Source organism: Rousettus aegyptiacus, unplaced genomic scaffold, assembly GCF_014176215.1.
Source record: "Rousettus aegyptiacus isolate mRouAeg1 unplaced genomic scaffold, mRouAeg1.p scaffold_m13_p_4, whole genome shotgun sequence".
NCBI classification, from domain to species: Eukaryota; Metazoa; Chordata; class Mammalia; order Chiroptera; family Pteropodidae; genus Rousettus; species Rousettus aegyptiacus.
Genome location: NW_023416307.1, coordinates 140823889 through 140849904, shown reverse-complemented (window position 1 = coordinate 140849904; position 26016 = coordinate 140823889). Strand labels below are relative to the sequence as shown.

The following is a 26016-nucleotide window of genomic DNA, read 5'->3' as shown; positions in this document are numbered from 1 at the left end:
TAGAGAAGGAAATAATATTTGCCTTAAAATTTTTTCTTATTAGTCTGTGGAATTGCTTTCATTATTTGTGGTGACAATAACGTTTCTGTCCTTCAAATTGGAATACGTGCTTTTATTTTTCTTGCTAGTAACCTTTAAATTATTTTAATGTTTAAGTTTATTTCTGAGCATAGCTTGAAAAAGGAATGCCAAAGCTACAATGTCACCTGCGTAAGTGAGTGTGCCAGTGATGCTCTTGTTGTGGTTTCTTATTTTCCTTCCTCTGTGCCTTAGTTGCATCGTGGCCCATGGTCTATCCTTTGCTTGTCCTCTGAGCTTCCTGGAGCAAGGATCTAGTAAGGGGCCCATCAACCCATAGATGTTCTTTTCTTCCCTTCTTGGACTAGGATCCAAGAAAATGGGATTGTAACACCCATTCTTGATCAGGGTACCTGGTCATTCAATCCTTCCCAGGATCCTAAGGACCTGCTCTGCTGCAGCTGGGGATGTTATGTAAGATGGTCTCAAAGAGGAGGCAGTTCTGATTTTTTTGAATAAGAGCATTTCCAGGAAATTCCTTTCTTTTTAGAAGGAAAACCTTACTGTTATGTGGGTCTATCTATTGACATACTTAGAATCCAGAAGTCAGAGGTTCAATATGGTTTTCTTTTGGGGGAAAACTCTTTTATCTTCACTGTCTTAAATGCTGAGCCCAGCTATAATTTCATAGAACACTCTATGGTGATTATCTAAGGCCTTGGTTTATGTGTAGGAGCATATGACTTAGAGTTATAGGTCTTGCAGGACACAGTTAAATCTTATACACAGGGAGTTAGAGTGCACTTTGCTTGTTATTTTACTACCTGACTGTGTAAAATCGAGGCAACAAGGATAAACACATCATTCTACAGATGTCATGTTGCATTCAGAGTGTAGTATTTCCAGTAAACTAAAATGTAAGAGATTTAGTCGTTTCTATATATCTTAAGTTTCTAGGCCTTCTATTAAATTCTGCACTGCAAAGCTACTTAGCTAATTTCCAGTTAGACATAAAAGAAGTCAGTTTCTATTAGATTCATGTAGCTGATGGGTGGATTTAGTTTAAAATTTTACAACGGAAGTTCTCTTATCTTTAGCAGAACACCTTGAGGGGGACCATTTAATTAATTTGTTTAATTTTACTTCTCAGCGTTTTTTAAAACTCTCTGTTGCGGGAAATTTCATACATTTATTGACGTAAAGAGAGTACTTTGTGTACCCACCCCCTAGTTTCAACAATTGCTACTGGGACCAGTCATGTTCTGTCTCTATGCACACCTGCTGCCCCCTCCCAAATCCAGGACACTGTATTATTTCATCCATGAATAGTTCAGTATGTATGTGGAGGACAATTTTAACTGCAGAAATCTAACTCTCAGGACATGACTGGATAAAACAAAGAGAGAAATCTATAGTCGAGGAGAGAGCTTTGAGATTCTATAAGTTCTTCATTCATCTGTAAATTAGGAACATATTACCCATTGCAGAGGGCATTAAGATTAAATAGGTTACTGTGTTTGAATAGACTCCAGAAATTTAAAAATGGCATAAATTGTAAGATATGTTGCTCAATTATATAAAATGAGCAATGCTTATGTAGAAGAATAGTTTGTTGATGCAATTTGTTAATCCAGTACTAAATGGCCCATTACTACTAAATCCATGTATGTTACTCACGCAGTTAATAAATACTTACTGAGCACCTGCTTCTAGCCAGGCTCAGCTCCTGCATGGAGTATTCAGTCTGATAGGGACTACAGAGAAATGCTTTACTGCAAAGCAGATTTTATATTACTATTTAAAGCCATAAAATGCCTTCTTCTGCACTATTTTGGATAATTTTTCATTTCAAGATTAATCAGTTGTTAACAAAGAAAAAATGCAGCTTAATGAAAGAACTGAGAAGGAAATATGATTACATTTCCTTAAAAGACAGCATGCAGTTAATTGGCATAATTCTCACTGGGTACCAGTTATTTTTAAAAACTTTCATCTGCATCATTGCTGGCAGAAAAATTACAGTGTAAAAGTGCATGTTTCTTTTTTTCTTAAGCGATATTATTGTATTATGATTGTTTCATTTCAACTATAGTGAAATGTTCTCCCAGAGCAGTTAACACCAATAATGCAATTACATGAATCTAATGATACATCATAGTCAAAGGAAAGAGAAATTAGTGGGTTCTGTAGAACTTTATGAATTCCTAGCGCTGATTAAAAGATCCACTGTGAATTACTGAAATTTTGCAAATTAGTGGGTGAGCAAGCAATTGATAAGAAACATTAACGGCCTCTATCTCATGGAGTGTGTGCTATTTACTTCACGTTAGCTTATTCTTAATGACAGCAATTTTCATTATGAGCCAGTAAAGACAAGTCTTAATATATATTTCAAAAGAACAGAGAAGTCTTCACTAATAAAGTTCACGCCTGTGTACTTTGGTTTATTTTAACTTCTATGAAAGAAGCAAGACTTTCCTTTTGAAGAATGTTAATCTTTCTAAGTTTTATGATTCAAAATAAGAGATCATAAGGAGAGCAGAGTCAGGAATGATAAGAATCCAGCAGAGAAAAATGAGGAGCAATTTCTACTTAAATGTGTAGTAATACAAGGCTATTGTAATACAGAGGATATTATGGCATTGAGATATTCAAAATCATGATTGACATTTTGACACTGTATACGTGTCAAACACACAGAACAATTACCTTTAGGTGTTATCTTATAGCCCAGACAGAAGAATTGGTTACAGATATTAGAAAAGAGCATGCTGCTTGAATCTTTACCGACACATACAAAGATGAGTGTTTAAAAAAATCTAGCCGGGAAAAATCCGGATAATCAGAGGAAAACTCCAATTTAATTTGAATTATTAGGATTTTGTGGATCCAACTTCAGACTAATAGTAACATTGGGGGAAAAAACATACTTCTACATGTATGAATGGAGCAGAGTTGAATGTTCCAAGGAGGCCAAAGAGGAATCAGGAGAGAAGCACATTCTCTCAGTGTGAGATTTGCAGGGTTTTACCAACTTCTCTTCCAATAACATTTGGCAGGCACTTTTATCTTCATTACCCCTATTTTAAAGTGTAATGATTATTTCTTTTTACTAGTGTAGTGAGTTTGTTCAGGTTGGAGAACGCCTTTTGCATCCGTGAGCCTATCAGGGAACACAAAGAGAAAAACATTGAAAACACTTGCTCTCTATAATTAATAATGAAACAAAGATTCATTGAACGTCTTCCGAATATAAGGCATTGTGCTTGATATTGCGAAAGCTGTAAAAACTTATGGTCTCAGTTTTGAAGTAACTTACAATATCTTTGGGAATCCAAGATATATATGCAGGAGAAAATTCCAAATGACTCCAGACAGTTTGGATAAATGCCAAATGAGGTATGTGGGTGATAGTTCAGGGAGTCCCCCGGAGCGAAAGATCTGGCCTTGAAAACTAGGTAAGGAAGTCACTCCTGGGTGGGAAGGAATAGCAGAAGTGCAGAAATTCCAGATAGACCTGCTGAGCTCACTTTCGACTAAGAATCAAATTTTGGAAATGGCATTATTTTATATTTAATAGACAGGAAAAAGGAAACCAAGGGAAGCCAAGAGACTTATCCAAGATCATCGAACTTGTAACTGACAGACCTAGGACTGAAAGCTGAGCATCCTGATTTACAATGCATAATATTTTTATACATGGTTTGAAAATCTGGGCTAGCTGGCTGGTGCCGGATGGAAGAAGTTGTGAATACTTAGTTAAGGCGTTTGGATTCAGTCCTGGGTAGTGTGGACTAAAACCTTGAATTACTCCAAAGTCCCCAACAATCAAATGATCAAACTGAAGGCTAATTCTTCCTTATTGTTCATATCCCCTTCTTGAATTTTTTCCTTTCCTTGGGCCTGGAAGTTCTTTCCTTGTCTTTCTTTCGGGGAGGGGGCGGGCGGGGTAGAGGAGAGGGGCTTCGCGAGGAGAGGTACTGGAGATCGGGACTCGTGACGAGCAGGAGACGAAGAGAACTCTCCAGTACACAGACCTCCCCCCTCCCGAACCTACCAAGAACAGGAAATTCACCCTACACTCCGGTCCCTTCCCTTCCCTTCCTTCCTTCTCTTTTCTTTTCTTTTTTTCTTTTCTTTTCTTTTCTTTTCTTTTCTTTTCTTTCTTTTCTGCTGTGGTTTCTATTTTATTCCTCTATCCAGGTTTCTCCATCTTACCTCTCTGAATACTTTCTTATTTTCCCTTCCAACCCTGACCTCCTAAATTTAGGTGTTCTTCTGCTTCATGCTCTTCCCTTGGATGAACTCTATATAGCCTCATGTTTTTTTCATTTCATGTGACTTTTGGTAAAAATCAGTTGTACAAAATGGGAATTCTATTTTCTATAATCACGTATCATTTTATTTTGAATCCCTGTCTCTGCTGATAGCAGAAAATGGCAGATGTAGCCATTATCACTTATGTCAGTGTTTTTTGGTCTAAAAATTGTTTTCCTTTTCAAAGTTTCTCCTCTCCATTTCATCTTCCCAATATGGCAGTTGGGCACAGGAGGAGCCTTAGGCATCCCCATGCAGATGGTGGAGAGATAAGGACTCTGGGTGCTGTCTTCTCCTCTTGGCTTTTACTGACCTTAGCTGAGGTGAACTCATCTCTGTGGCTTTGGGACATCTGCCTTGGCATAGCTGGTTTGAGCTGTCTTTTCTATGCTCCCACCCCCATGCAGTGTAGCCTGGCAAACTTGCCAGCCACAACCACAGCCAACTTCAACATCCACAGTTGGACACACAGGAGCTATGGATTCCCATCCATGCCACACGCAACCCATGGGGAACTTAGTGGGAGTTGGGTGCAATATATCAGCCCCACCAGCTCAGGTACCTTCTTTATCCTTTCCTACTCTTCTACCTCAAGTGCCAGTCATTCAATTATTTACTCATCCAATATTTATTGAATATCTATTAGATATCAGACACTATTTTAGGTGTTAGGTGTACCACAGTGAACAAACACAGATGAGATGTCCACCCTCATGAGCCTTATCTTAAGTGCCCATGTAAACCCCACGGAATATGGTGTTACGATGATCACAAAACTTCTCCGAAGTGTCCAGATTTTTCTGGCTGCATCTGGATTGCCCACTCAAGCCCTCTTTGTGTTTCTACCAACTGCCCTACTTCACTCCTGAAGTTCACCTCTGCTGGGGGGATGTGAGGAAGAAAAACATGGATGCTTGCACCTGCCTTGTCATCTGTCTTCCTGTTAGGTTCCTTCTCTGTGCTTTAGAAAGACTTCCCAGTTCTTTGTCCCCTCTGCCAGAAACTGGCCTTCCATCATGTCCTTTTTGCTTAGGTGTTCTTTATCCCAGCCTTCCCTGTTTATAAGCCTCAGCCTCAGCCTCACGACCTGGTCTCAATAGTATAAGAGCTTTGGGAGGAAAAGTACACAAAGTTTTCTAAGAATGCAAAATACACTGGGATGTGTTTTGCAACATAATTTCTACACCTATATTCTGAAGGACCTCCAAGATACCTTTCTAATCTCAGGCTCTCCTGTGCACCAGACCTAAATTTTGAACCGGACATTTGCCTATACATCTGACAAGTACCTCACTTCACACTCAGCAAGTCCTGCAGTGACTGGATTCTCTTCTCTTGACTCTGTCGTGTTTTACACCTCATCACCTTAATTGGAACCTTGACATCTTCTTTAATTCACTCTCCTTCAAGTCTTTCGTCCATTTCATTAGCTAGCTCTTACCAATTCTATCTTTGAAATGTCTGACAAATCCATCTTATCCTTTCAGTTCTTATTATCGCACATCGGATCTTTGCAATATTCAATTGTCTTGCTTCTAGTCATTCCTTACCGCTAGCAATGTCCTACCTCTCCACTGTCCACCGGGGGGTCATTAGGAAGTGTGGGAATGGGATGGAATCAGGACAAGTCATTTTTATTTACCCCAATGACTTTGAATACTACTGGTACTTAAAGGACAGCAGTAGAAATGCTATTATTCCATGCGCAGGACAGTCTTATACAAAAACGTGTGAAGCAGAACCAGTGGGAGACACATATTGAGAAATTTAGTGCAAAGAGCTGGCTTATATGAGTGTGGGGTCTGGCTAGGCAAGTCCAAATTCCATAGGACAGGCTGGCTGGAAGGACAGGTTGGAGCTCTTGGACATGACCTAAGGCCATGGTCCACGGGTGTAATTTCTTTTTCTTTTTCTTGTTTCTTTCTCTCTCTCTCTCTCTCTCTCTCTCTTTTTTTTTTTTGTCTCAGAGAAGCCTCAGTTCTCTGAAGACCTTCCAAATAATTGAATCTGCTCCACCCAGGTAATCTAAAATCATATCCTTCCTTTAACCAGGCTCTTCGTGCCTACCAAAATGTTTTTTGAAAAACCCACATCTCATCTTGATAAATTTTTCATGCTTAAAATAGTGAGTAAATATTCATACAGTGAGTCGTAGAAATCTAAACTTTTGGTGAGTTAAGAAAGAAAGATTTCTATGATAATTTGATATTGTCAAGCTATTTAAATATGGTACACATAATTATTATTTTAAATTCCATCTATTTTGGGAGACAAGGCAGCTAGTAGAGTGCTAATGAGCAAAGATTATTTTCTAAATTCACAAACCTTTCATAATTTTATTTCTTTACTGTGGAATTCTTATTGTTTTCAAATGTAATCTTAGCAAACTTTTTTGAAAGGAATTTGATATTTTTTAAATATTCTCCAATATCTTTGAAGTTAACCACTTAAGAATTGAGCAAATATGCAAGCACTCGATTCTCATGGTCTTAGTGCAAATTTTTAAAACTGTTGATTATTTATCTTAGTTGCTTTATGTTTATTAGGCTACATGTCATTTGCAATTGCAGAGCACACCACTAACGATGTGTGTCTGCAGTCTTCTGCTAAGAGGTTAAATTAAGCCATGTAGAAAATGATATATTTTAAAAGGATGGCATTTTTGTGAACATCTTTGCTTTTATTGTCTGGTTAATTGTTGACTGAATTTCCCCCAAGGCTGTGAAAATGCAACAAGTAATGATGCAGCAAAAAGAAGCATCAGGAAAAATTGTGACTTGTTTTAGAAATGCTCTATATTTGTTATGTTTTAAGAAAACTAAACAATGCCTTCTAGGCTCCCATACAGATATACATGTAATTCTTACATTTACCCTAAGACCCCCCCCCTCATTTTTTATTAAGATGTAATTTACGTACAGTAAAATGTACAAAATTTAAATGCTAAGCTTAATAACTTTTGACCCATGTATGACTCCCACCCCAAATCAGAACCAGAGTGTTTATATTACCTCAGAAAGTTCTCTCATGTCCCTGCTCATGCAATTCCCTGCCCATGGACAGACTGTGGCGATTTCTGTCACTATAGATGACTTCATATATAATCAGACAATATGCACTCTTTAGTGCCTGGCTTCTCTCACATGACACTGAGAGATTCATCCATATCGTTGTGTATAGCAGTAATTTGTTTATATTACTAGAGTATTATGTCATATGAATACATCACAATTTATTTTTTCTCCTGTCGATCAACACTTACATTGTGTTTCTAGATTTGGGGCTTTATAAGTAAGACTGCTACAGATTTTCTCGGATAACTCTTCTTGTGGATATATCTTTGTTTTTCTTAGATAAATACTTAAGAATATAATTTCAGGATCATAAGGTAGTGATATGGTTAACCTTAAAAGAAACTGCCAAACAGTTCTCCACTTTAAGGGGCAATGAATGAGATTGTTCCATATGCTTATAGACATATGGTATTGTTAGTCTTAGATTTTAGCCTTTGTGGTGAGTTTAAAAGGTATTTCTTTGTGGTTTTAATTTGCATTTTCCTGGTGACCAAAGATGTTGAGTACCTTTAAATGTGTTTATTGGTCATTTATCTATCTCTTTGCATCTGTGAAATATCTGTTCAAATATTTGGCCATTATTTCATCGAATTTGTTTTTGTTGTTTTTAGGATATTCAGCTATGACTCTCTCTTCAAACATGTATATTGCAGATAGTTTTCCCAGTCTATCACTTGACTGATTATTTTATTAATATTTTTCCAATGAGCAGACATTGTTAAATTTTAATTTTGTTAAAATCCAATTTATTTGTTTAGTTTTTTGTGTTTTGTTGTTCTCCATGCTTTTTGCATTCTTGTTTCCTGTCCCAACGTTTCAAAAATAAACTATTTTTTTAAATGTATATTCTTTGTGGTTACAGCTTTAATGTTTAGGTCTGTGATCTATTTTGATAGAATAATGAAGAAATTGAATTTTATTTTTTTTCCATATGAGTATTCAAGTTTTCCATCATTATTTCTTAAAATGCCTAATCGTTCCCTATTAATTGTATTAGGTATCTTTGTTAAAAGTCATTTGACAATATATGTGTTAATTTTTTTCTGAACTCTATTCTATTCCATTGATCTATATGTCTGTTCTTAGATCAATACCACAGTGTCTTGATTTTTGTAGCTTTTCAACGAGTTTTGAAATCAGGTTGTGTAAGTCCTCCAATTTTGTTCTTCTTTGTCAAGTGTGATTTGGCTGTTCTAGGTCTGTTTTATTTCCTTATTAATTTTAGAATCAGCTTGTTAATTTCTTCAAAAAATCATGCCAAAATTTTGATTTCTACCCTCCATTTTAACATGAAGATCTTTTTACAACACTAAAAAAAAAAAATCAATCTTTTATTTCACTTATTCAACAAAATTTATTGACCATCTACTTTCTTCTGGGAACTGTACTAGTCTTACGTTACAATAGCGAACAAAACAAAGAACCCCACCTTCATAGTGGGGGAAGACAAATAATAAATGAATAAAAAATTTAAGTACTGTGGATGAAAATATAAGAAGGTAAAGTAATAGAAAATGATTGGTAGATGTGGAGAGACAGGCTATTTTAAATAGAGATGTCACAGAGAGCTTCTATAATTACGTGACATTTGAAACCAGAATACAATAAAGGGATGAGTCATGCAAATATCTAGAGGCACAACATTGATGGCAGAGGAAACAGCAAGTCCAAAGATCCTGAAGTGGGAACGTTCCTGCCAAGTTCAAGAAGTGAGCAAGGAGGCCTGTGTGGTTGCGGTGCAGCAAAGCACGAGGAGACGGTGGGAGCCTAGGAGGCTACAGTTCATGGCATAGACTTGAGTGATGTGAGTTTCGTGAAAGGAGGTGACATAATGTTTTTAAATGATAAAATTGGCTGCTGCATAGGAATAGACTGCTGAGAGTCAAGAGTAGAAGCAGGAAGATTGATTAAAAGGAGATTGCATTGGGACCAGGCAAAAAATCTTGGTTACTCTTTTTCTTGACCTTTAATTCTCTGTCTACCAGTTCTTAAACAGTTTGATATTCTGATATTATGTGCTAAGCGTGGGGTTTAAGAGGAATTATACTTTTCCTCATGTAATTCTATGTCAAAAATGGAACAGTAAGCAGAGTTCCAATTCGTGGGTTTCATCTAGAGTGATACTACCCCTATCTAACTCTATACTGTTTAATGCCTTTAAGCATTGCTGGTTTTCAATTGCATTTCTTGTTTTCGAGCAATCCAAATTAGAATGTCTTAAAACTTGCATTGTTTTCTCCATGTGTTGTTTCTTCTATGTTAAGCAATATTGCCTGATTCTGGCCTCTTTTGAAAATGCTTTTGGAAATATTAACATAGACATTCAGTTCTTTTTGTCTGTCCTATCTTGAAACAAAATGGTGGTCAATAAATGTTTATTTAGATTTTACCATCTGTGTTTGTGATAAGTGATATTTTCAGATTATGACACTGTTCTCCTCATCTTTATTAGTCTTATTACTTCTAGTAAACGTGTCTTTGAACTAGGAACGGTAGGTTAGTTATGGGGTGGCGGTAAAACATTACTAAACACAGTAAATTTGATACTAGAATTTTATATTGAACTATAATAATGAATTCATTTTCTAATTTTATTTGATTTAGTGACAGTTCATTAATATATTCTTATGCTTTTAAGAAGTTCTAATTAAGAGTGTTGTGATAATAATGTATCATAATTATGTGCATTTCATTATATTAAAGCAAAATGTTTAGCTTCATATGAATTTTTAAGACATTCAAAAGAAAAATTAATATCCAAACTGGAAGAGAACATTTTTCTCTATCATATAATATTTATAAACTTAGCTATCTTCAAAGCCCCCCAACACTAGTTTTTCTGGTTTAAATTGAACATGTTATTCTTCTACTTGACACGTGGGACATGCATGAGAGAAAGGAAATGCTTTTGGATTTTATAAATGAAATTAGACATTATCCAAACAACTCTGGAGATAAAAGAGTTCTATCTACCATAGCGAGCGACAAGGCTCCAGCTTTGCAACATCAGTCCATCTCTCTGTGATGGCAAAGCCTCTCCAGAGTGAGGTCCTGGAGATTTATTGCTTGTTGCGCCCACTAATCTGGGTGGTCCGCTCACGTATGGCCTGGGTCTACGAGGCCTCTTTGACTATCTGAGGCATATTGTCTGTAGTTGCTAGGCTGGTCATCTGACTGCACTGCCTGATTTTTTTTAATACTTTGATATTTAGAGACTAAGTTTATGTATAATAATATGCAGTTCATGATCTGCATATTATTATACATATTTTAAATTTTCTTCATGTTATCACCCATGAAAAGCATAGAACTTGGTTTGCCTCTGAAAAGATAGCACCTCAGCCAGATGAATGTTTGTCAACCACCAGAGAGCCCTAAATATATGTTTAAGGTCATGGTTATTAACTAAACAAATGGAAGAAATTGGGTAAATATATAGCTCAAGTAGAATATGAATATTTGGAATACAATAGAAATAGTGCATTTTTTATGATTCTAAAGTAAAGCTTCTACGGGATATAGCTGGTGTTATGCATTATATTTATTTTTTTTCTCTCTGTTCTTATAAAACTAGCATTCTGGGCAATTAAAATATTGCAATAGTTTTAATAACATAGGCCCTCTTAATTCTTTCCCTACTGTCGCAGTTAACTTGGGTGATGTCAGTCTGTTCCAGTTAGAATTACTGTTCAACTAAAAATGTATTATGATCTGCTACACACATAAAAATTACATTATAATGAACAAAACTGAGCCGAACATAATTGTGCCTATATCAACAATTGTGACAGGAAGCTTCTTCTATAATGGTGATGATTACCATATCAATGATAATTTTATTGTATAATATGCATTGTCTTTTCCTTTGGTACTGTATTGATACACAGAATGTGTTCAGTTCCTAGGTGATACAAATGCCCAAAAATTTAAACTCCCTCTCTTAATCCTAGAAAAATTATAATTAGAAAGTAAACAAGATGCAAGCAGCTGAATTCCATCCCCCAAAGCTGCACCTTTTAACCTGTAACTCTTTTTAACAGGTTTATGTTCTTGCTGGAGGCAACTTATGAAAATATCTTAATGGCCTCAACCCTTATACTGAAAACATCCAATCATCTCTGACTTTGGCTGGTGCCTGCTGAGTTACAGAGGCATATTGTCTGTAGTTGCTAGGCTGGTCATCTCTAAAATGTGAACTTTACAACTTTTCCTAAGTGCAAAGGAGGAAAAGGAAGGGAGAAGCTCATTCCTATTCATAGGCGCATCACTGAATTGTTCCTTCAACTCAGAGAAATTTCACAATGTGGGGTCCTGGATAAAAGGGCAAGACAAAAAATACAGAAGTTACAAAGACTTCTCCTCCTATAATGGAATTCATCTGCTTTTCTAGTCCTTCTCTACTTTTGATCTCAACATAGGAATTATTTATTGAGCATTTGCTATGTGCAAAGTATCTAGGAATTTAAAAGGGACCGAAATAGCACCTCTGTTCTCTAAGGTGTGAATTGGATAATAACTTGGGTACTCAAATATTCACAAGCAAAAACTCTGGATATCACATTTGAGAAAGCATGTCTACAATGACATACAATTTATAGCAACTTCCAAAAACTATGTAGATTGTTTGAAGCAAAAACTACTGCAAGAGATTATAGAAATAGAATTTTCAAACCAAAATGAATTGTCTATTCTACTCTACTTTATCATGCCTTCCATGTTTCTAGTCTGAAAAAGCATCTCTCCCAGAATGGGCATTCCATTTATCAGAATTTAAGCAAACATCCAGTTACCTGTGGATGCAATTTTGGCCATTGCAAATAACTGTTGATTTGCAACCCAACTGGTTCTTGTGTATTGGTGGCGAGTCAAACGTCCTTAGGTCTGGAATCATCTGTATAGGACTCGCAGCTTCTCCCCAGTCTTCATTTGTCCAAAGAAAAATGTTACTCTGATGTCTTATCCATGTCTGTTCTTAATAGAAACAAAACTTTTGATGAAGCTTTTTCAGTTTTAGAGATATCTGGATTCCGGCATCTAATTGCATCCATGTAATGAAAAGTTTTCTCACTCAAAAATTATCTTTTGTCTTTTTTTTTCTGCATTGATAACCTTGACACATCTTGGATATACAATCCTTAGAGTTGTGAACCTGTATCTCTAGCAAAAGTTTTCAGTTTTCATCATTGAAGCCTTTTAGTCATGACTAAAAACCTCTGACACACTTCATGAGTAGATATTTTTCCCTTTCAATAAATGCAGCCTTTTGCTTTTTTCTCATGTTCTTCACCTATTATCCTTTCCTTTTTCATAGCCTTTCTTTCTTTGTCTTTTCATCCCCTTGATCAATACTTCAGATTTCTCAACACTGTTTAGCTTCACAGCCTAAGAAGATTTTGCACATTTGTCTCAAATTGTCCCACACGATAAACATGTTACGTACTGAGAATTACTTGAGTGAATAATGAAGCAGTACTTTTCTGCTGAGTCAGATGTAGTTTCTTTCCCTCTGTCTTTTTCTTAGAAAAATGATGTCCAGCATTTAATGAGAGTAATTTTTTTCTCCCTTTATTTTTATTGAACTTTTGGACACAATCGTGCAGTCCTAATAATACTGTTTAGGGAAATGGGGACTCGTGTGGCCAGATAGTCACCTTGTGGTGCTGTCACAATAGGAATGCTGCCAGAAGTTTGGAGGAGACTGGAGGAGCCTGGGGCTAGCTCTGTGGAACCTGTTAACATCAGGCGGTGGCACGGGGTCCTCAATGGTTTGAAAGTCCCCTTCTCCGCAGCTCTCTGTCTTCCTCCCTCGATCTCTCCCTTCCTCCCTCCTCCTGCATAGCCTGGCTGCTTCTGCTACTAATTTCTCTTGAGCATGGAAGAAACTAAACCTTACTTATTCACTGTGGTGCTGAGATGATTTCATAACAAATATTTTAAAAATAACAAGGGAGAAATTTCAGTTTAATTGAAACATATCTATTCCTTAGTGCTACATTTTCTTTCAAGAGATTGCACAGACCTTCATTACAGAGCATCTTTCCACGTCCATTCTTTTTTGTCCACCGGCAACTTGCAGACCTCCTTTTTTTTTTTTTTTGTAGTTATGAACTGAATGAATTCTTGGACTATGTATAGGTGAACCTACTGATACTATTCACCACACATATTTATAATGCTATTGTGAGGCATTTTAATATGTGTTCTGATGAGCTTTGGATTTTGTAGAAAGAAGGAAAGAAGTGACTATTAAATATGAAATTTCTCTTTCAGGAAACCTTTGAGAAGGCCAGTTTGAGTAGCAGCAGCAGTGGAGCAGCCAGCCTGAAAAGTGAGCTTTCTGAAAGTGCGGAGCTACCCCCAGAAGCTTTCCAGGCCTCCTGTGGCAAAGAGGAAGACAGGACCTGTGACGAAATCCTATCAGATGACACTTTCAACTTGGAAAATATTGAAAAAGGTATGTCTAGTGAAGAGGTGGCAGTATGAATGCACTCTTGACTCCTTCCTATTTCAAGGATTATTTGCTTTTATTATTATTATTATTATTATTATTATTTATTTGTATTAATATGCAGATATATACTCGGAGCTAGACGATGAATTGGACATTTCGGATAACTCCAGCAGCTCCAGTTCAAGCCCTTTGAAAGAGTCTACATTCAGTAAGCTTTCTCTACCAGTTTGTGGATTCCAGCAGGTAGTAGTCTGGGGATCGTACTTGGGAGTCAAGTAAATGTCATCCTGTACAAAACCCAGTGGTTTGTCTTTCAGGTGCAATGCTAATTAGGACAGGTGTGTCTATCACTGTCAGAGCCCAGAAGCCAACCTGCACTGTGGTGTTCTGTTGCTTCAGCTGTTCGACAAATAGTTTCCTTATTTCTACCAGAAAATGCAGGCTCTAACTGGGGAGTGGAGATAACTAATACGGAGACAGACTAAATAACTACAGGAATAATGGAAGTGACCATTTATGAGTGTGTTTAGGGATTAGGAACCTGGAGAAGAAATTAGTGATGATGTAGACTAAGTTTTGTACAATTTTATTTACCTTAATAGAAAGGGACATATGATACTTAAAATACTAAAATAAAAAATATTCGAATTGTTTAGAACTCTGAAAAAAGATGATATATAAATTCAGTCCATATGTCAATCTCGACTCTTAATTTGAAACAGTAAAGAAAATAGTCACATTGGGATATGGGAAAGAAAAGATATATTTAAATAAAATTTAAAGATTTTAAGAAAAGGTAGGATTCAATTTACTCAACGAATCCGAACCTGAAAGAAAAGAGCAATTATAACAGAAAATAGAGAGAAGAGGAAAACTCTTTTAAAAGAGTAAGTTGATAGAATATTAAATAGGATAGATAGAAATACTCTGAAATAAATTAAGTGTAAATAGTTTCTTCTCACCAATAATTATGTCAAAAAGTTTTAAAATAGTCTCCCTAAGCATAAAAGTAGAGCCCTAAGGATTTAGCTTGAATCTTTGTTCCTTTCCAACTGAACTGGTCCATCAAAATGGCGACCAGACATTCCAGATTTTCTGGGACAGTACCAATTTCCAACACTCTGTTCTGTTTTCCCTATAAATCTCGGACAGCTAGATAGTCTGTCTCGATATGCAATTGAGAAAACATGAATATTATACAGTAAAAACATTCATGCTTATAAACATGTGTAGCATGTTCTAGAAGTTAATTCCTGATTGTTTTGAGGAGACTTCAGTGTGGTGTATTTCCAGTAATGATGGCGGGGCAGGTCAGTGGAGAAGCAGGAAAGGAAAGCCAGACCCTTAAATTTGTTTGTGGTGACTTGTAGCTGTCTCGGCAAGGGTTTTAGATATTTTATGGTTCTTTTGTTAGCTATTAATAACAGAGTTTCTTTGCTTAGTGCCTTTTCTTTGGAAAAATACCCTTAGAAAAACTCATCAAGTAAGTAGTACTTTGGAACACTATATTTTAGCCAATGCTTTCATAAATGAAGACAGTCTTTATAATACATACAATTGCTCAGATAATAGAATGCAATATTTTTAAACAAATGAATGAATAAATCGAAGATTTATTTTTAATAGAGAATATGGAAAGTTATTTTTATTTTCTTGTTTCAGGCATTTTAAAGAGAAGTTTTAGTGCTTCGGGAGGAGAAAGACAATCCCAAACAAGGTATGTACACATTGAGCTCTTAGAAATATTCTTAGACTGCAGAATTGAGTTATTGGTGGCTAAATTGAAACCTGATAGATGGAAATTACTACAGACATGTGGTAATAGAGGCTATAAGAGTCCACCCTAATTGCTGTTACCAAACAGCGATCTGGGAAGAATAGCAAGCTTGGACCTGGGTTTTAGTCTGGGTTTGTGATCTTAAGCCAATCAGTGAGTCTTTCTGAGCTCAAGGGTAAACCAGGGAGGTAAGCTCGTTGTGCTTCAAGAGATCATCAAGGTGTTCTTTAGTGGGCCAAAGTGCAGAGCGCCATTTTTAGAAGTAACGGACTGAGCAGGGGAAAAAGAAGCAGTCTGAAACCCTAAGAAGACCCAGAACGAGTGATTGTGGATACTTGGGACCTGAGTTAGAAGACCCCCGAGGGATCACCGGACTTGCAGACCTCTCCCATTCCACATCTTTGGCTTTTCACCCCTAACCCTCCAGCTCTGCTTCCACTTCCCCAAGACAAGGGAGGCACACACAGGAGCCTGGAACGGTGGGAGCTCTAGTTCACTTGGCCAAGCACGTGAGGGGATGGGGGTGGGAGATGTGAGCCTGGCTGTAAAGTTGGGAGTCTGAATGGTACCATGGAGTGGCTGTGTCCTCCTCAACTCTGGCATCAGGGCTTCTCTACCTTAAACACATCATTAGTTCAATGGAGTTTTGTGAGCTGGTCTGGATATGTATCATTTCCTGGAACAGTATTTGCATAGGAACATTATTTGAATGTGCTCTCCCCCAAAATAATAAGTACACTTTGGAATCTACTGCTTCCTTTTAAGGTTGATGATTATTTATATTTTTAAGAACATCAGAAGGCTTGTCCTCTCTTATTGAATACTTTATTCAGTGATATAAAGTTATTTAAATATATAGAAAAGATGCAAAACAAGTATTTTATTATAAAAATAAAGACATATGTGTATGCTCCCCATTTAGGAGAATTTTATATTAAAATGAAAATTTCCAATCAGATGAATTTAGGAATCTTAGCATTGCCAAATAACTCTACCCCTGCTGAAAAGATTCGTAGAAGATTGTCTTTGCAAGAATTCAGTTGAAAACCAATGCTTCAAAAATAAAGAAAACATATGTACTATATATTTTACAGCTTGAAGTGGTTTTTAAAAGTTTGTCATTCTTTAAACATTTTATAGTAAATTGGATGAATTGGAATCAACAGAATGAGGGCATTCAATCTAAAGCTCATTGAAATAGGGATATTACAGACTGGGCTTTAACGTGGGGTTAATGACCAAGTCATCCTTTGGAAAATGAAAAATGGCCAATATGTTGGGTTTGAGGGTGCTGGGGAGAGCAAAATGGCAATGAATTTCAGAATGAAGAACATGCCCAGCAAAATGCTAGGGGTAGGGGGTGGAGTGGGGTGTCCAGTTAGGTGGCATCGGTCGATGAGTCAGAAGGTACATACATGCGTGAATAGGTGAATAGGTCCTGACCTAAAATAACATTTGCAAAAACTGTGCCATGTGTGTGGTACAGTGGGATATGCCGTTGGGGGACACAGGTTGGTTTAAGATAAGCCCTCTTCTCTCAAGGAACTCACAGCGTAATAGAGAGACAAGGGCAAACTTGAGAAAGAAATAAATGACGGGACAACCTAGGATTCGTGCCAAATAAGAGGAGAGAAAATGAACTTTTTTACTTCCTTCCAGGTAACCCCCAGAGCTTCTCTTAATTAAAAGTAGACAACGCTAGCTTGTATTTCTGATTCTTTAAAATAAATTCTTTATTCCTTAAATAAAGCTAAAGTTATTTGCAATCTAATTTGTTTAGAATTTTCCTGGGTTTCTTGGCTTATTAATGTGAAATGTAAACCCCTCCTGAAAAATCTTTAAAAGCTAAATGAGAAATTGCAGTATAAAAGAAGATTGCAAAGCTACAAAATAGAATAAAAATAAATTGGAAATCGAGCTTGTAGAGATTTTTGGCTATTCTGTGTTATGTATTAAACTGTAGAACAGTTACAATAAGACCTTTACTGGCTCCTAAAACAAGGGAGTTAGTCCCAATTAGAAAAAGCCACAGAGAAGTACATACTTGATCTGAGCACATCTTTCAGAGTTCAGAATTCAGACTTGGCCCTGGCTGAATAGTGTACAGAGAAAGCTTAAGCATAAACTCTCCACTTCGGTCACCTCAGATATCAGGAGCTAGAGGAAACCAATTGCCTGCTATAGAACCAAGTTACCTCCCTAATAACCTGGGGTAGATTTTTTGGGGGAAAATAGGCCAGGCAAATGGATAAAACATGAGCAAATGAAACTATAAAGGGCAGCCCCTGCCTTCTTAGAGAAGTATCAAAGTCTCAAGGCTGGTGAAAGAACACATAATATTAGAACTGGAAGGTACCCCCTGTTGACCTAAGCCATCATCAAATAATAAAACATTTTTTTTCAGGAATATAATTAAAGGCAAAACCAGGAGACACCCAGTCCCCAACTCTTAGAAGTCCATGTTCCTTCTGTGAACTATGTAGCAGAAGTCATATGAAACTGGCAAATAATTCCTTTGGGCTCCCTTTCTTGCCAAATTCTTCCCCAGATCTCAGTCTTCCATCCTCATATTGCCAAAAGTCTGGGAAGCTCAAGTCAAAGCTCAGAAACCAACCAGATCGGTGGCATGAGCCTCATTCTTTGGCTTCTGGAAATGCAGCCATTCATGAAGCAGAGGTGAATCATCAAATCCCCATTCCCAAATCTCTCCCACCAGGATGCCATGCAGTTGCCAATCTCAGAGCTCTCCTGGACCCACAGGAAACCTGGAGATGCTCATGTAGCATTTTTAATATTACAGAAGTAGAGCACGGGGAACTTCCAGTTGACCCCTATTTCCTAACAATAAATGGGTCATTCACACTACGAATATATTCACTTAGCATAATTTGCTCATAGTTAGGTCTTTGGTTTACTAGAGTAGAGATTTGACTTTATATCTTCATTCTTTGCATGTTATTGGAGAGTCATAAATAGGAGTATCACTTGGGATACTTCTACAGCTGTTTATCAATCTGAGTGGTCACAAAGTAATTGCTTTAGCTGCCATCACTTCATACTCCATTGAGAGCTGACTAGTTAGATGAAGATGTAGAGCCATGAGAAAACTAGATCTGACTACATTTAAGTTTCATCTAGTAAGTAACAAAAGGCATTGTGTGTGTGTATATGTACGTGTGTGTATGTATGTATGTATGTATATATATATATATATATATTGCTTTTAATGAATACACACAGATCATGGAATGGTATATGTGAATAACTGTCTTGAACAAAAATGCGAGAAGCTATTTTAACAGCTTCAATGAGGTATAATTGGTACAAAATAAGCTGCACAAATTTAAGTGTGCAATAAGTTTTGAGTATATATATTCCTATAAACCTCACAATTAAGATAGTGAAAATATCTACCTAAAAGTGTCCATTCGTGCCCCTTATTCCTATGGCTCACTCCCTAACCCAGGCAATCATTAATCTGCCTGCTGGACTATAGATTAGTTTGCATTTTTGAATTTTATATAAATTGAATTACGTACTCTTATTTGGCTTCTTTCAGTCAGCATAATTATTTTGAGATTTGTCTACGTTGTTTTGTGCATCAATAATTCATTTCTTTTTGTTGTTAAGTAATTTTCCATTGTAGGGATATACCACTGTTTATTTAGTCACTTGTCTGTATTCGAGTTCCAGTATTTGGCTATTAAAGCCTCAGTGAACATTTCTGTCTTCATATGGACACGTACTTTTTGTTATCTTGGGTAAATACCTAGAAATGAAATGGTTAGATTGTATAGTAAGTTTATGTTTAACTTTTCAAGAAACTGCCAAAATTTTTTAGAATTGTTGTGTCATCTTTACATTCCCATTTTGAGAGATTTGAACTCAACATGTAAATTGACAGGAGTTGAAGTCAATATAGTTTTTGTGGGAATCCTCTTTTATTCTGATGTGTGCATCATTGAAACCATAAGGAATAAGAGGGATAATGGAATTCAGTTTTTATGCTCAAACTCTCACAAAATATTATCTACTTTGAAATAATCATGTGAAATAAATATCTTTATTGCTGATGTTTGTTTGATGTTTTGTGCTCATTGACAGCCAAAAGTTGGGTTAATGTCTGCATCAAGAAAAAAGCAATTTAAAATGTAATAAGTAGGACTTTCTTTGAAATGCTCCACTTTAATCATTTTCAATGATATAACCAATCTAAAATCTCCTGTCTCTGATACTACTTGCTAGGAAAGAATTAAGAATGGGCTTGGCTTTTTCTAGTTCCTATCTGAACTTTAAAGTCTCACTCAGTATATATATTTCTAATCCAACAAGTCATAGCATTTTATTTCAATTTACAAAAAAGTATTCTGTATAGTGGAATTCGATGCTGAACACAGGGTCTTCAACCTCTTTCATTATCACGTACACCCAGCTCCTAGTAAGCTTTGGTCACTGTATTATGCCCTTCTTAAGAACATCTATTGATTCATTCAATTAATATTTGCTATTGTGTGTTAGTGTATACTAGACTATGCCTGGTCCTTTTTTTTTGCATTCCCCAGAGCACAGCGTATTGCACATAGGTGCCAGTCCACAAATACTTGTTAATTAATAGGTGAATAACATTCATCTTAACATAAATTCTGTATTTCTTACTGTAAAAGGATTGAAATCTCACCTACTGGCTTGAACCTACAGGCTCTGCCATAGTTACAGCTTAAGCACCCGCCCCACCCTTTTAAGATTCTGTTGCTCAGGCAACAAGGTTTCTCCATTCCTGCTTGTTTCCTGTTGCTCAGGCAACAGGGTATAGTTGGCAGGCTGGATTAAGACATGGATGTTTTCAGTACTAGAGATGCCTGTAGTTCACAACTTCTTTGACAAATCAGCGTAAGCATAACAGTATTTAGGGGTATGCAACTGACTCTAATCTCTGTACATTAAGATGCTTTTGGATGTTTGTAACCATCTAGTATCATACATGTGATCAGAAAGACCCTTGCGTAGTCTTAGGAACTATGGATCTTGCCTCCTTTGAGCAGAAATCCTGCTCATTTCAACTCGTAGATATTCTCTACCACCACCACTTATTTTTTTTTTTAATAATCCATATCCAGTTTTACTTAAATTTAATAAATATTGCTTGGTCACTACTCGACAGACTCAACCCAGCCTATCTGCCAATGTCACAATCAAGCAATCTTGAGTTATTGTCTGAGGCTATGTTGTTTCTTTTCTGTGACAGTCCTAAACTTTTCTGGCTTATTGCTCATTTGTTTCTAGCTGTTACTGGAGTGTACGAATGGAGAGCCACAGCGGCACTAAGGCACTTTCCTGGAGTGACACCAACTCCATTAACATTGCAGATACATGAAAAGCTCTTACTGAACAGGAGAACTCAACCCTACATAATGCCATTTATTTACACAGGACATGTTTATGAATATCATCACCTGAAGGAGACTTTCAGGCAGTAAAATACTAGTTAGCTCAGGCTGTGTGGTTGCATTAGCCACATTGTAAGCCAATGTTGTAAGCCAAGCCTCTCATTTCATAAGGTTACATATTTCTTCTTTTAATCAACATTCAGTAGTATTGACTCCTTTTCCCAGTTGAATTAAATGATGCGCTTACCATGAATGTGAAAATATTTTCTTGGTTCAGACGCATATTTTAAATAATTTTATGAGATATAAAATTTTCTTCACAGCCAGGACTCCTCTGACAAAATAATCATCCAAATAATTTACCTTGAACTTGAATTAAGTCAGTGAGAAGTCGAGTTAAAAAATTACAAAGCTAATATGACCTCCAGTTTCCACGTTCCCTGTTGTGGTTTGGGGTGGAAGGAGGCGAACACTGTGTTCAGTGCTTCATTTTCTGTTTTGGTTTATGAATTCTAGGTGAAGTCTCACCAGATCTAAAGAGAGTTGGAAGTGATGTCCTTTTAGAACCCTTTGAAACTTCCACTTCTCTCACGAGTTCTGTTACATCAGCCTAAATGCTGTTGGTCAATGCCCATTTCAAAACTTTTAGAGGACGCAAGCTCCATTATGTTAAGCCTTTTCACCATAAAGCATTTCTGGAATGTTTTCTTCCTATTAGACCATTGCCGTTTTACAGCTTGCACTCTCAGAGAAAATCATCCTCTGTAGCCATAATGTTCTCCTGGACAGAAACATGCAATCTGGTTCAGTCTAGAGGCAGACTTCCCTCAGGCTCTGCCTGAATCCAATCTTTTGCCCATCTGTGGACCCAACAACTGTATAGTTAAAAGCTGTCCCTTCTGGTTATAATGAGTCTGTTCTATTTTGAAATTTCAAGTGACTATGTTTTCTTGTATTCCGTGATATAATTTCCAGAGAAATTAACTGTTTTTTCTGCTATAGGTGAATGTTCAGTATTGTAGGGACTATTTCTCATTACTACCTATCTTCAGTGTCTAGCACAGTGCCTATACATAGTGGACGCTTAGTAAATATTTGTCAAATTAAGCAGTTTATTTTTAAAATTCCCTAAAGTTTATTTAAAAAGAATTTAGAATTATAAAAAGAAGTGGCAAAGTGGGCCGCATATCAGCATGATGAGGGTAGTCTATTTCACGTAAACTACTAGCACATTTTTTAATATGTGAAAATGTTTGAAATTTTGGATTTTGGGGGACAACTAGAATAGTCATCTAGTTAACTTGGCATGTGAATGGTTATCAGCTATCAAGAGCACCCACTAACTTTTGAATAAAAGACTTCTAAAAGTTACATTTTAATTCAACTTTTAAGATAGCGGAGCCCATGAGGTATTGTATAGCTATATGACGTGACTGTTAGCCTCGGTCAGTGTTTATAATGACAATGAACAGCACCTTCTAAGGAAGGGTCTGGAATGCACTGTCAATTACGGAGGCCACTGGCCACGTGTGACTCTTGAGCAGTTGAAATGTAGCTTGTATAACCGAGGAACTGAATTTTAAATGTCATATTAATAGTAATCTAAATATAAAACCGAATGTAAAATATCTCATCAATTTTTATATTGGGTACATGTTGAAATGATAAGATTTTGGGCCTATTTGATTAAATAAAATATATTTAAAAAATTAATTTCACTGTTATCTTTCCACTATTTAAAATGTGGCTCCCAGAAAATTTAAGCTTATGTTTGTGGTTTGCCTGACATTTCCACTGAACAGTGCTGAACTTGTTTCGAAGGCTAAGGGACAAGGTTATTCATCTGCACTTGCTCGGGCGCAGCATGCGTGCAAGGATACAAGGTCCTGGAAGATATGCTCTGCTCCTCAGCTCGGCCCTGTGGCAGCCTGCACCCATGTGGGCCGTGCTGAGATGCTGTGCCTCTTTGAACTGTCTGAAGGCAGGAGCCGTCCCTTTTCTTTCGTTAAGCATGCCTGTCATCCCAAGGCTGAGGAGATTGTATTAACTGTGCAAGGCAGGCGAGTTTCATTTACTCTTCAAGGCAGGCTCTGGAAACATGAACTGGGAATGGGACAGAAAAAATAATGGGATTGAGAGAAGGGTGGCTTAGTGGGGTGTTAGTAGGAATGAAAAAGGGTAGGGAAGGAACTCACGGTTGGATGCAAAGGTTTTAGTATTATTCTAGTATTTAAGTCAGGTGGTAGGTAATGAGTGCCGATTTTGTTATGCGTCATAACTTAGGTATGTATTATAGGTATGTATCAAAATTTCTATGATTAAAATGAAAGGGTTGGGGTAAGAGAATTATCAGCCATGTTTATTTGTGTTTGAATGCCTATATTTAGTTGGACTCAGCAAATGATTATCATGTGCCTTATATGTGGTAGATGTATGTATTTTTGTTGGTTTGCATTAAATTAAAGTATGGTTCTTATAACTTGTCGAAGCTCAGATGTTTCTTATTTTATTAAAAAAAAAAAACTTAAGAAATTGGCTCTAAATTTCAGTGGCAAAATCAAGGTTGAAGATTATTTATGGCTGTCCTTGGTGGGGTTTTAGGCCACCTCCACTGGGTGGAAAGCACTGAGACCAACTTGCAAAACAGTCCAGAAATCTAGAATTTTAGAGCTGGGCAAATAAGTGATGTTTAATAATACTGGAAACTTTAGGAAAAATATGATCCTCTTAAAAGCAAAAATCATCTCAATTCATAGGAAAACTTACATAGTTTCTTTTTTAAGATAGCAGGAACAAAGCATAGAAAATAGTACATAGAAAAATTTAAATATATTTCTTTTAAATACAAAATCAGTATTTTTATTTTAAGTGTAACCGGAAAAACATTGAAGGCACTCAGATATAGGCTCTTAATTATTATTAGAGTTTACAAGTAACTATGATGAAATAAGGTTCTTCCATTGGCCAATGGAATGTCAGTTCTGCTCTGGGTTCAAATATGTTTATTTCCTTTTTTATTGAACTCTTGAGTGTCTTGAGGGAAAATAACCTTTATGTAATTTTATAAACTAAACCATAGCAGGGTGTAGCCTTTCAGTAAATGTCGGTCAGATCCAAGTTGAATAAGTCCTTCTCATGGCTCCTAATTCTGCTTTCAGGGACTTCACTGGTGGAATAGGATCAAGACCAAGACCAGGTAATTTAGTGTTGGCAGCAATGAAATCATGTATGCCTCCCTGAAAGTCAATGAAATTTATGTTATAGTTTTATATTTCCCCCTTTTATTTCTTCAGCTTTGCTGCCTCTTGACCTGCTTCTGAAAGTGCCACCCCTCATGCTCAGGGCCCACGTTAAGGAGCTAGAGGCCGAGTTAGTGACGGGGTGGCAGTCCCACAGCCTTCCTGCTGTGATTCTTCGCAATCTCAAAGATCATGGTAGTACTTATTAGATCAAGTTGGTGTCAAGCACACAATGGGCAAACACAGAATTATAGTTGGGCCTGAAATGTCTTGAATGATGCTTGGGAGGTAATTTTACTATAAACAGCAGGAGAGTTTTGTTTTGTTTGTCTACCATTATTAGTTTGGCATTTAAGAGTATCGAAATGCTTTCTGTGTTCACTTATTTGATAGAAATATTATAGAATGTTCTAAAATTTGCACTTCTACTTTGGTGGGAATGTTAACCGGTTGAATCGTTGATGCTTAAAGTACATACCTACTGACAAAAAAATAGTAACTATGTTTCCCATACATATTTATGTAAACCCTAGACTTACATGGTACAAAAGATTGGAGCACATCTTTTTTCTATCTGTTTTACTCTGACACAGATAGTTCTTTTGTAATTATTTCTATTTATATTTAACTAAAACATATTATATCATCTTATTTCTTTAATAATTCAAAAATTATGGATTCTTAAAACAAATGTTTATAATAATGGTTTGTGAAGTCTGTTAATTAGTTTCTAATTTCTATTAAAGAAGATTAAAGTACAATGGGAATAGTAAAATTGTTAACTAACCCTGGACAATTCAGGAGTTAAGTGATTTTGCTTTTAACATATGTATGAGTCTATGACTCTTGAGTATCAAGTTCTATTTTACTACTTTGATTAATCTGGAATTATTATACAATGTTATTTTCTCTTTAAATTCCTTAGTCCACATATTTTTGTAGAGTTAACATATGTAGTGAGTCACTTTACTGTAATATTAGTCCATGCCTCCATATTTATTAAATTTGCTTTGGACGAGTTATCGACAGCTTAGGGCTATTTATAGTGTCAACATAGATGTAAAAAAAAAAAATGGCTTTGTTATTAAGAGATCCAAAGTTTTCATGTTGACTGCTCCACTCCTGCTATTTTGTCATGGAGTAAGTTCATAATATAATTATGAGGCTAAAACAATTGTTGTTGATTGATTTTATAACAGCAAGAACGGAACGCACATATATATATGTAAGCAATTTGCAGTCTGTTGTAATCATAATAGGAATTCCTTTTTCTAAAGGGCATATTGAATTAACCCGGTTTAAGATTTGACTTTTTGTCAGTGAAATTGATCAGATCTTTGGACCTTTATACAAACTATTTACATTATGGCACAGTTTACATGTAATATATTTCTTAGGCCTACAGTTTGTTATACCATTCAATTCTTATAAATTGACTTGATTAATATTTTTTTTATTTAAAACAGAACATAGTATAGCATTTTTAAATGTTGTCATTGAATGCTAAAGTTTATCCATAAAGAAGATAATATAGAACACATTAAAGGATATGAGAAGTTTTGGGTTACTACTTGTGGTAGTAGGTAGGAGGTTTCTATTTTTGAGTAAAAAAATATATATATATATATATATATATATTTTTCTCCATCTTAATACAAAGCTGTTTTTCTGCATATTATAAGAGTCATACTTTTTAAAGTGTGACAGGTAAATTTGGACTATTGGTTGCTTTATCAAATCACAATCAACTGGT

At 36.3% G+C, this 26016-nt stretch overlaps 1 protein-coding gene across 5 annotated transcripts in view; it reads left to right on the top strand.

Annotated features, from left to right (window-relative positions):
• The window catches only part of NEK10 (NIMA related kinase 10), a 187183-nt gene that overhangs the window by 127806 nt on the left and 33361 nt on the right, over nucleotides 1-26016 (top strand). For 4 of the 5 annotated variants that reach the window (XM_016149581.2, XM_016149578.2, XM_016149579.2 and 1 more), the window contains 5 exons: nucleotides 13680-13863; nucleotides 13982-14068; nucleotides 15523-15577; nucleotides 24183-24220; nucleotides 24318-24458. In XM_016149581.2, coding sequence (XP_016005067.1) covers nucleotides 13680-13863; nucleotides 13982-14068; nucleotides 15523-15577; nucleotides 24183-24220; nucleotides 24318-24458 — 505 coding nt within the window. The remainder of the gene's footprint in view (nucleotides 1-13679; nucleotides 13864-13981; nucleotides 14069-15522; nucleotides 15578-24182; nucleotides 24221-24317; nucleotides 24459-26016) is intronic. The other variant, XM_016149580.2, reaches the window with a different exon arrangement.